At 49.4% G+C, this 11,780-nt stretch overlaps 1 protein-coding gene across 1 annotated transcript in view; it reads left to right on the top strand.

Annotated features, from left to right (window-relative positions):
* The first annotated feature begins 3,706 nt into the window (after positions 1–3,706).
* Positions 3,707–11,780, top strand: part of GNA14 (G protein subunit alpha 14) — a 200,773-nt gene continuing 192,699 nt past the window's right edge. The window contains exon 1 of the mRNA XM_060100935.1: positions 3,707–3,967. Within this exon, the coding sequence (XP_059956918.1) occupies positions 3,844–3,967 (124 nt within the window). The 5' untranslated portion in view covers positions 3,707–3,843. The remainder of the gene's footprint in view (positions 3,968–11,780) is intronic.

The raw sequence follows: 11,780 nt of genomic DNA, 5'->3' as shown, positions 1-11,780 counted from the left end.
CCTTTAGTGCTTCCTCAAGGACTATAGATAATATTGAGCCATGTGCTTTGAGCTGTCTGGCAGATATCGAAAGCCCCACCAGGTGGAAGAAGTTAACTGTATACGGCCCACAAGCACATGGACCGCCAGACCAGTTGGAACCAGAAGGTTGATGATGCTGACTCCCGATTACCTCACCACCAACCAATCAGAAGAATGTCCACGAGCTAATCACGCCCTGTTACTTGAATAGTGTAAGACTCCTCACTACCCGCTCCAGGATGGGACATAGAGCCTTTTTTTTTTTTTTTTTTTTTTTTTCTGTACACGGGCCTCTCACTGTTGTGGCCTCTCCCGTTGCGGAGCACAGGCTCCGGACGCGCAGGCTCAGCAGCCACGGCTCACGGGCCCAGCCGCTCCGTGGCATGTGGGATCTTCCCGGATCGGGGCACGAACCCGCGTCCCCTGCATCGGCAGGCGGACTCTCAACCACTGCGCCACCAGGGAAGCCCCTGACATAGAGCCTTGAAGCACTACCCCCCTGTGGCCCCCTTTACCTGGCAAAGCAATAAAGCTATTTCTTTCTGCTTTGCCCAGAACTCTGTCTCTGAGATTTAATCAGCCACCAATGTACAAGAAGCCAAATTTTGGTAACAATGTTGCAAATGAATCAGTAACTTAAAATTATTCCCAACCCTTCCCCAGATCCTAAAGATAAGGAAAATAAAGATGTGAATTAAAAAAATAGAAGTATAAAAATAATTGACTTGCGATATCCTAGTTTTACAATCCTCTCTAGCTACCACTCGTCAATAACAACTTTTGGTTTATGATTATTTTTATACTATCTTATAAGTGTGAAAATCAGCAAAGAAATAATTGATGTTAGAGTTGGGAGATCCCTGTGAGTTTATTCTGGTTCTTCCTCTTTTATTTTACAGCTGAGGAAATTAGGGCCTAGATTACTTTATGCAAGCTGCCCCCAATAATTTTATATCAGAGAATTAAAATCAAGCAAAAAGCTATGACTCAGAGCAACATACCTTGTTGGCATATGTTCTTTTAGTCCCTTAAAAATGCATTATGTGTGTTCCCATAATAAAATTTGTATCATACTGTTTATATTTTTGTATCTTGACTTTTACACTCCATATATTTTGAGGTTTTCCCCCCAAATCTTTGTTATTTATATGTTTGTTACATATTCACATATTTAATGACTATATAATATCTCATTGTATGCATAATACCATAATTTATTGGAACTATTCACCTTTGTTGGGCATTTAGATTGTTTTGAGTTGTTGTTACTAGAAATAAAAACTTTGGCCTCTCCGATTATTTCTTAAGGGGAGAATTACTAGTTTGGTCAAAGGGGATGGACATGTTTGAGGCTTCTGATACACACTGCCAAATTCACCAGCCCAGGAAAGTTTTGCAGATTTGCTATAAACAATACGCTTCATATCTTTCTTGCAATCTTAGCAACTTTAGACCTAACAGGGGAGTTATTCCAGTTAACTTGGGAGTTCAAATTTGCCCTAATTTTAATCATTTAAAAACTACTAATAATTATGACGCAATTATTAATTTGAGAAGCTAAGAGGTCTTATTCTCAAATTGTAAATGAATGTAAGAGCTAAGAGAGATGTGTGAATAAATGGCTAAGATCATGTCCAGAAGCTTTCCTGTAGGGGTCGCTGTTACTGTCAATTTATGCCCGCAAGGAAACTAAAATAATTATACATTTAAGAATGTATGCACATGCATTTTTTTTTTTTCCCGGTACACGGGCCTCTCACTGTTGGGGCCTCTCCCGTTGAGGAGCACAGGCTCCGGACGCGCAGACTCAGCGGCCATCGCTCACGGGCCCGGCCGCTCCGAGGCATGTGGGATCTTCCCAGACCGGGGCACGAACTCATGTCCCTTGCATCGGCAGGCGGACTCTCAACCACTGCGCCACCAGGGAAGCCCTACACATGCATTTTTAATGCCCGATTCCTCTACATTCCCTAAACTGTAAAATAAATAATAAGACCTTGCAGCCAGATAGCATCCTAATGCCAAGTTCTTTATAAAATGACATATACCACTCTCTCCACTCAATATGCTCCTCAGTTTGAATTGATTAAATATATGCTACTCCTAAGAAAGGCACTTAGGCTTGTTATTAATAGAGGAAGCATTAGCTAATTGCCTAACGCCATAAAGTGTTTACATGGCACATGCTGACTTGAAGAGAAGGAAAAAAGAAAATATTCATTGCTGTGGACGACGGGATCCCCTCCCACTGCCTTCACTTTTCTGCTTTTCCCGCGAAACTCTTTGCCCTCTGCCTCAAAATGTACACAGAAGACAAAATCAGATGTTGTCAATACGCATTCTATTGTGCCATTTGAGTACAAAGAGGTGCTTTTTAATTTTTAAGTTTTTATGAATGCAGCTCGAACGTGATCCCCACGTTCCAGGAGACAGGCCAATGTGGCTGTGCGGACACAGCTTTGCAAGGCGGCTATCAGACTTCAGGGCTGGGGCAGGGACCATGCCAGGGGCTGCTGGAAACGGGTCAGCCCTCTCTACGAAGCAGGAGTCTTTCCCATCGTAAAATGCAAAGTAGCCAGCCGTTTTCCATTCCTCACGTCCTCAACCCTCCTCGTCCGGCGGGTAACGAGTCCGGCGGGTAACGAAGGGGCCAGGAGGATATTTACCCTCCGCTCTCGCACTTCTCTTATTTAACTGAACCCAGGGGCAGCTGCTTCTGAGTGCAGCGCCAGCCGGCTCAGGCCCAGCCCACCTTTCAGGCAGACTGCCGAGCTGACCAAGGGCTTTGGCCGAGCCGGCGCTGGACTGGGGCGTCCGGGAAGCGGAAGGAGACCGTCTAGGAAACCGCGGTGTGCGTGGTGCTGAGGCTGGCGCGAGAGGCTCAATTTCAGGTCGGCAGAGCTCAACCTCGCCGCCCGCGGGCTGCGTCGCGCTGCGGACGCTGGGCTCCGCTCCTCTCGCAGCTGGGAGGAGTTGAGGCTGCGAGTTGGCGAATCTCACTCACCTGTCGGAACCTGGATCCGGACAGGGAGCTAGGCCTGGCGGCCCCTCGGCCCACCGTCTTCCCCGCGCCGGGACGCCACGGCCAGGGAGAAAGGTGTGGGGGCCGCTCCCCGAAACTCGAGACGCCTGGGCTCCGCACCCCAGCTCCCTGCTCACCTCTTTCGCCCCCAGGAGCCCTCGGCTTGGAGTGCCCCGAAGGCTAGCTCGGGCAGACGCCAGGGCTGCGGGTTCGAGAAGCTCCGCCTCCTTCCTCCACTTAGAGCCACGGGGGCCTCCAGGAACTTTTCCATTCGGTCTTAGGCGGCGAACACTGCTGAGGTTTTCAGAACTTTGTAGGAAAGGGCCAGCCAAGGACCTCTGCCTCCATCCCACGCCTTGCCTGCCACCTGCCTGGGACACCCCCAGGCCGGGAGATCCCGCTCCCCACCGCCCCCGGCAGCGACGCCCCAACTTTTCACGAGCGGTCTGCGCTCCCTGTCACGCTCCTGTTCCAAGGGGCGCGCTGATCTTCCTGGGGCCGGCAACGCTCTCTCCCCCAGCTCGCCCTCCTCCTCCCACACGAGCGAGCTTGGGGCTGGGTAAGCCCAGATCTGCGGTGCACTTGCGCGTTCCCAGAGCTCCAAATTCGCCCCCGCCCTGGAGCCGACCCTTCGAGGAGGGATTGAGCCCTAGTGGTCCCGGCCTTTTACTCCGAAACTCGAGTCGGCCCCCCAGTCTTTTCCCACCGACCTCGGGTGCCGTCGGGGACCGGTCGGGAGAGCGGCCGGCGGAGCGTCCGGGCCCTGGAAACGGCGTAGCCCGTCGGGGGCTGCGCGCACCATGGCCGGCTGCTGCTGCTTGTCCGCGGAGGAGAAGGAGTCGCAGCGCATCAGCGCCGAGATCGAGCGGCAGCTTCGCCGGGACAAGAAGGACGCGCGCCGCGAGCTCAAGCTGCTGCTGCTGGGTGAGTGGCTGCGTCTCCCAGACCCCCGAGCGTCGAGTGTTTCCCTCCCGGCCGCTTCCCTCGCGTGGGACCCGCCTGGAGGACCTGGAGCCGAGCGGGGTGCAGCGCAGCTTCCTCTCCCTCCCCAGGGGCTCGCGGATGGCAGCAAGTTGGGCCCTGTCCTTTGCACCTCCAGCTGGGCGGCATTCGAAGGCACCCCCTTTCTTACCCCCAAACAGGGCTGAGATGTAACATTCGACCCCTGTCTGCTTTCCCCGTTGTGCTTTGCCTCTCTCCCTAAAGCCTCATCCACCCCGCCCCTCGGTCCCCAGCGCCGTACAGCCTCTGCAGAACCGTATCTTGGATGTTGGGGGTCGGTGGTGGGGAGCTGCTTGATCCCCATCTTGGGTTCAGCGCTAGCTCTGCCCCCTGCGCTCTCAGGTCTAAACAAGCACGGGGGACCGAGAGCTTACGAAGTGTGGAACTGCGCTAAATTTTTCTGGGCATCACCGCGCAGTGATGCGAGCAGGTGATTTCTCCGTTTGAGAATTAAAAACGGAGGACGGAAAGTTGGCGAACTTGCCCTAACTGAGGAAAGAAAGGCACAGCAGATACCGGGTCGGTCGTCGGGGTGAAGCCCAAGCCTTAACCACTGTCCCACCTGCCTCTCGGGGGTCCCTTTGGGGAGGGCTGTTTGCCGAAGGCCCACACCTCCCTAGCTCAGATCCGCTCAGCCTGTGCTCGTATGCTCGTTCCTAGGGTTGGGACTCCGCTGCCCCAGCCGCGCTGGATTCTTCGTCGGGTTGTTTTGGCCTCCGCACAGGCCTAGGTGGGACGCCCACTTTCAAAAACGGAAAGAGAATGTTAAGGTTTGCCCCAAATATGCCGTAGGGCAGGATTCCTTCTCTTCTGACGTTATAGAACCCTGTTCAGTCCATTTGCTGTTTGAGGAATATTTACCTTTTCCTTCTTTCAGACCGGGGTAGCAGCTATCATATCTCTCTAGAGAGCTGCAAATATTTTAACTTTTTCTTTCATCTCTTCCAGACAGGAATCCTCTCTTATACCAGTTTATTCATCTTTAATATAAGGAGCCACCCTCCCAGAAAGCTTCAAGGAAAGAAAAGTCCATTTAGCTAGAAGAAAATAGAGAAGGCTTTTTGTCAGTTTTGCCTTCAGACCTGGGCAAGGGAACCCCTGTGTAATTATTCCCTGGGTTTAGTGGGGCAGGGTCTGCCCTTCCCCAGGCTGTGCCCTTCCCCACTGGGCTAGGTGTCTGCAGGTGGGCCGGACTGCCCACCCAGAGTCCACATTGCCCACCACACCCCAGACCCCCATTGAAATAGGGAATTCAAAGACCCCAAGCCTACTCTGTGCAAGTAGGGAGAGCAGACCCCCTCCCTGAGGAGTGCCCTAATGGGGCCGCTGTACTGGGGTTGTGGAAGAGCCTGGAAATGCGGGCTGAGGGCCTACAGGTGTGCCCAAAAGGCCTCCCTGGAGGAGAGATGGAGCCTGGGTGGGGAAGGGAAGGGATTCTGTCCATTGGCTGGGGCTGCCCTCTCACACCTGGCCCAGAACTCTGAGGGGTCTGAGAATTCTAATTGTATCTGGCCTTCCAGGTTGTTCTAAAGCTGCATATGTCAAGGATTCTGTGACAGTCTGCTAGAGGATAGCAGTTTAAAGTAATTATGTGTGCCCTCATTGTCCTCTTGCCCCGGGCCCCCCAGAGGTTAGGGGCGGGCCTGGCTTTAGCTGCATACTTTTTCTTTTCAAGGACAGGCTGAACCCTCTTTCATTGTGAAATACTCTGATCTGTGTCAGTGTGTGAAGTTCAGTGTCTGGGATATACCAGGAGCTTGACAAATGAAAATTAAGCAGTAAGCTGAGCCATTCTGCATTGGTGATAAGCCTGTTCCAAGTAAAATGCTTGGATTTACTCACGCTCAAACTAGGGTAGGAATGTTTGTAGGTATGTTTTCCCTGGAAGTCATACTTAATCCAGGTGATGAGAATCCTTCTTTATACCCGCCAGGCCCTTGCCCCTCTCAGCACTGCCTGACCTTCCAGGGTCCCCCTTTTCATCGTGCCCAGCTGTGACTAGCACACAGTCTCAGTGCTAGTCACTCAGAAACTGTTAGAAAGTTTCCATACCACATGGAATTGTCTACAATCCCAAGGATGGACTTTGAAACCTCTGGTTTCTTTTACTCTGTAAGGGAGCAGGTCACACGTGCATTTCTTAAGATAGAGGAGGAGGAGGTGACGCCAAAGATAAAGGAATCAGGGAATGCTGTTTTGTCTAAAGTCATGCAATTTGAGTGAAGAAAAAAGAAATCACCTGAGCCTCTATAATGGGTGCATTAGATGATCTGCTGCCTGGATACCTCAGGTGAAAACTCTTTTGCAAATGGGAATTTAGGATCCTGTGTGGAGCATGGAATGACCTGAAAGGCCACCAACTCTTTGACAAGGAAGCATGCTGTTGCAACTAAATGATTTGAGGATGTTTCCAAAGTGCATTCAGTGGGGCAGTATCCCGTTTGTGCTTAATAAAAGCGTGGGTCAGTGTCCGCAGGGAAAGATAAAAATTGCTGTCTGTTTGGGGCTGGTATTCGCAAGATGTCAGCGTGGTGCTCTCTCAGTGGAAGGAGATGGGGGAAATAAAGGAGACGGCTGAATTTAGTAGAAAGAAATTTCTTATCAGTTCTTCAGATAAAAGTAGGACAAAAGAGTTCTGATAAGAACCCTGATGAGCACCACTCAGTATAGGAAGAAAGTGTCTGGACAATAGCAATTAAATGGGGGAGAAATGTGATCTTTTATTGGTTCTTGGTGTGGAATGAGGCTTGGGAAAGTGTTGCTTGTTAATTGGGTTGAGGGTCGCCAGCAACTCTGATGGCTTAATTTTGGATGCAGACCTCATCTTGGAACTGTCTGGAAGGAATGTGTACTGGGGAATTGGTATTTAACTTATGCTGGTATAGGGATTAAAAATGTAGGTTCTTAGGCCTAACTGCCTGGGTTCAAACCCTGGCTCTACCCTTTCTTAATTGTGGACTAACTTCTCTCGGCTCTGTCTGGCAGTGGTAAGTGTCAGCTAGCATCACACTGTTTTTGAGCATCTTTAGCCACCAGTGAGGTGTCATTTCCATTTTAGTTGACCAGTTGTAGGTCTCTAGCAGTTTGTGTAAGTTGTCCTGGTCGTGCTTTAACAAAAATGTTTCACCTTGAGTTCGCCTTACTGTTTTCTGAACCTTAAGCTGACTTTAAAATCTTATTCTCCTTACACTAAAAAGTTGAAAAATCTGAGTCCCCCAAAGTTTTATTGCATTGCTTATAACAAAATTCCATTTTAGAACTCACTGTCACGTTCCTGGGCTGTAAGTCTATTAGAGGGAATGGCATAGACAGTATGGGTTTCTCAGTAGAAACCGACAGAATTTTCTTGCTTTGTGAGGAGGAGAGGGAGCAAAATGGTGAATATGCTCATGTCCCTTCCTCTTGGCTTTGTTCAATCCGGAGTGCCAGGCACGGCACCGGATTTGCGCAGTGGTTCCTGTGTCCCGCCCCCGTCGCCTTTGGAGCACTTTCTTCTGGCATAACTACGTGCTCCAGTCTCACCTCATACCACTCTGCCCAGTCCAGGAATAAGACATTTCACTGCAGGGCCTTGATCACTTTTAGTAGAGAACTGCACCCTTTCTTCTAAGATGTTTATGCCACTTGAAACAAAGATATCAAGTCCCCTAACTCAAATCAATCACCAGTATAGTATCTAAGCACCTAAAGAACCATATCTCTAAAGCACTGAGTCAGAGGATGAAAATTTTGAGGCTGTGCTGCTGTGAGCAGATTTAAAATGGAAAAATCTACCAGTGAAGTTTGACGACAAACAATGTAAAAAAAAAAGGCTTAGACCTCAAAGGTTTTCTTTTTTGTAAAAGATAAAAAAAAAATATGGCTTCTAGTCTATATCACCTTTTTCTTTTTTTCTGTGATACATGAATCACAAGAGAAAAGTGTCCTCGTAAGGAGCCCCATGTGTGGCGTTGCAGGGAGGGAGATGGCTGGATTGAGAAGGCAGACAGGGTGTCAGCAAGTCAGTGTAGCCAAGCTATTGTGTTACTAAAGGCAGAGATTGAAATTCAGGCAAAAGAGGGACTTTATTGGAAGGATTCTTACCAGGGCATCTCATGAAATGAAAAGAATCAAATAGTAAAAAGCAGGAAAGCAAGTGCCAGGGCGTTCCTGGGGCCCTTCTCCACGGCCACCAACATGACTTGGCTCCATCCCCTTTGGAGCTCTAGAGCCCCCTGAGCCTTTCTTGTCCCTGTCGGAGAGCCTGCGGCCCCGTGTGGGTGAGGGTGCGCTCCTGGATCTATCACTTTTATCTGGGAGACACACAGCACAGACGTGGCTTCATCTGAATGCAGGTGGCCTGGGGCCCGGCGCTCTGCAAGGGCAGCAACCACTGCTGCAAACACTGCCCAAGGAATCAGAAGCGTACCAGCCGAAATCCCAGGGCTCTGAAAGTGGAAAGCACGGTAGGACCCTCTGCAGAGCCCCGCTTTCATTGCAGCAGTTGGCTGTTTGGTAAATTAATGGCTTATCACATTGGGCGGGGTTCTTGGTTGCAGACCATTTAAGCCGAAGAATAATTTGTTGTCGGGGAAGCAGGAAGCTCATAGAATTGATAGGGATTGGAGAGCAGGCTAAGCCAAAGGGCAGGATCCAAGGTAGTCTTGACATTGGGGTCAGACCAGACTGCCAAGCACACAGCCAGAGACTCGTCACCCCAAGCCGAGAGTCGCTGAGGCTGCCCTGGATGCTTACCTCCACGTGAGAGCCACAAATCATCTGTGACTGTCTCCTGCTACTCTGTCACTTTTCAAAACCTCAGGCCATCTGATTGTGCCCATCTGCCAGAGAGCTGGGGGGAGAGGCAGGAAGGTATAGTGGTGAGAGCATGCTCTCTGGAGCCAGCCTTTGTGAGTGTAAAATCTAGGCAAGAAATCGTTCCCATTGTGCTACCAACCCCCTGTCTGGGCTCGGTTACAAGGTCACTGATAGAAGTAGCATGCAGTTCCCAGAAGAGTATGGAGATAGGACAGTCAACAACATGAAGTCCCCGCTGGTGCCCCTTCTCAGGGAGCAGGGACCGGATGTGTGGTCATAACTTAGAATCTTTTTTTTTTTTTTTTTTTTTTTTAAATTTTTGGCTGCGTTGGGTCCTCGTTGCTGCGTGCGGGCTTTCTCTAGCTGTGGTGAGCGGGGACCACTCCTCGCTGCAGTGCGTGGGCTCTTCACCGCTGCGGCCTCTCCCTTTGCAGAGCATGGGCTCTAGGCATGCGGGCCTCAGCAGTTGTGGCTTACGGGCTCAGTAGTTGTGGTGCACGGGCCTAGTTGCTCCGCGGCATGTGGGATCTTCCCGGACCAGAGCTTGAACCCATGTCCCCCGCATTGGCAGGCTGATTCTTAACCACTGCGCCACCAGGGAGGCCCCGTAACTTAGAATCTTGAAGGGAACAGCACGTTAAGGCTCTGGAGACCTGAGTGTTTTGTTTTGTTTTGTTTTTGTTTTGGTGGAGGTAGCCCCTGAGTAGTGGGTATATGACCATGAGCAAGACATTCCCTTTGAACCCCAGGATCCTCACCTGTAAAATGAAAGGCTTGGATCAGGTGACCTCTGAGGTCTTTTCCATTCTGTCATCAGATGGTTTATACCAGTGGTTCTCAGAGTGTGTTCCCAGGACCAGCAGTGTTCTGAACCAAATTCTGGAGTGGGGCCCGCAGGCTGTATGTTAATAAGGCCTCCAGGTGACCCTGATATACATAAGTTGGAGAACCTGTTTTATAGCATTAGCCTGCAGCTCAGGACTGGCCAGCCTCTGCTTGCTGCCCTAGGCTCTAAGGCAGATATCCTTCTCTTTCAGCGGATACCTAGGAGGCCTCTGGCATCAACCTGCCTAGTGGATGCTCTATTTCTTTTTTTTTTTTTTTTTTTTTTTTGCGGTACCCGGGCCTCTCACGTAGCGGAGCACAGGCTCCGAACGCGCAGGCCCACCGGCCATGGCTCACGGGCCCAGCCGCTCCGCGGCATGTGGGACCCTCCCCGAACGGGGCACGAACCCGTGTCCCCTGCATCGGCAAGCGGACTCCCAACCACTGCGCCACCAGGGAAGCCCCCGGATGCTCTATTTCTTGAAGTTGAAGCAATCTTTCCCTCACCAACTTGATGGAGGGTCTTCAGAGTGTGAGCTGGGTAATCTGTAGCGACTGTTTAGCCTTTGTCCTCAGGTGCCGGGTTGCTGGGCAAAGAGGAAGAGCAGGCATGCATGTATGTACGTCTTACCTTGGCAAGAGTCCTTACAAAAGCAACAGTGTGCATTTGCTTGGACCCTTGCACTTTGATGTACAACTCCAAAAGCTGTGCTCCTATAAATTACAATGGTTTTATGGCCAATAACCATTAAGTAGTTACCTTTCCAGTATGGACTAAGTGGTGCGGAGGAAACATATTTTAGCATGAGCCACTATATATCAGTCTGCTCTTTGAAAGTTCACCCTCTATGGAACATTGGCTGGTATTTCCATCCAAAGGGTAATATTCCTGGTTCTCAAGTTTTGTTTTCTTTCCTAAGTAACTGATACATTCTCATGTTTTGTACTTTTTTAATGAATGAGAGGAAAAGAGAACATTTATCTTTTATTATTTTGTCTGAAAGGCATCTTTTGTATGGTCAGTCAGTTGTCAGTGACCCACAGATGGATTAACTATGCCACTGCTGTCTTGAACCTGCCACGAATAACACCTTCCTTTTGAGTAACTCATCCCCAGGATGTTCTTCTGTGGCTCAGCTACTATGTAATTGGGAAATAAAAGCTAATTGTATTACTAAACAAAATGAGATAAACGAAGGTGATAAATCATTTGCAGAATCATCATCTAATGTACCTAGTGGTCTAAATCCTATTTGTCCAAGTCAGTGCCACTCAAAAAGTAGTTGTGGGTCCCGGGCCAGTGTGCATGTAAGACAAGTACAGAAATCAAGAATAAGCATCTAGAAACTTTATAGCAATTTAACATTGCTGTGGCATCAGAGGGTATTTTTATTGTATTACATTGATGTAACAGTCTGCAACTGCATGGGAAAAATTTAAAAACTGGTCCCTTACCACAGAGTTTGAGAAACACAAGTGCAAACTTTTATGGGGGGTGGGTGGCAAAGGTCCAGAGGACTGGAGAGACTCAGCAGATGTCACAGGGCTTGTAGTCAGTAGCTAACTGACAGTAAGCCATAGTGAGGAGTCCAGTCTCTTAGTTGCCAGCCCATTCTTTCATTAAGTCACCGAGTCTTCACATTGAATTTCATTTCTAAGGCAACATCCATTCTAAGATATGCCATTGATTTGAAAACAGATTTTCACTTACTACACCGTAGGAAATATACACATCAATGCAAAGGCATCTTGATCTTGAGAATGTTAATTTGTGTGGCAATAAATCTTGAAATCAAGGATATAAGGTTATGTTTTTCTTTTTTTCCCTCTAATAGTACACATTTAAAACAAAGCAAGGGCCTCCCTGGTGGCGCAGTGGTTAAGAGTCCGCCTGCCGATGCAGGGGATACGGGTTCGTGCCCCGGTCTGGGAAGATCCCACATGCCGCGGAGCGGCTGGGCCCGTGAGCCATGGCCGCTGGGCCTGCGCATCCGGAGCCTGTGCTCCGCAACGGGAGAGGCCACAACAGTGAGAGGCCCGCATACCGCCAAAAAAAACAAAAACAAAAACAAAACAAACAAACAAACAAAAAAACAAAGCAAAACTGCCCCAA

Source organism: Mesoplodon densirostris, chromosome 6, assembly GCF_025265405.1.
Source record: "Mesoplodon densirostris isolate mMesDen1 chromosome 6, mMesDen1 primary haplotype, whole genome shotgun sequence".
NCBI lineage: Eukaryota > Metazoa > Chordata > Mammalia > Artiodactyla > Ziphiidae > Mesoplodon > Mesoplodon densirostris.
The sequence above is the reverse complement of the archived record's forward strand: the minus strand, read 5'-3'. Positions and strand labels throughout refer to the sequence as shown.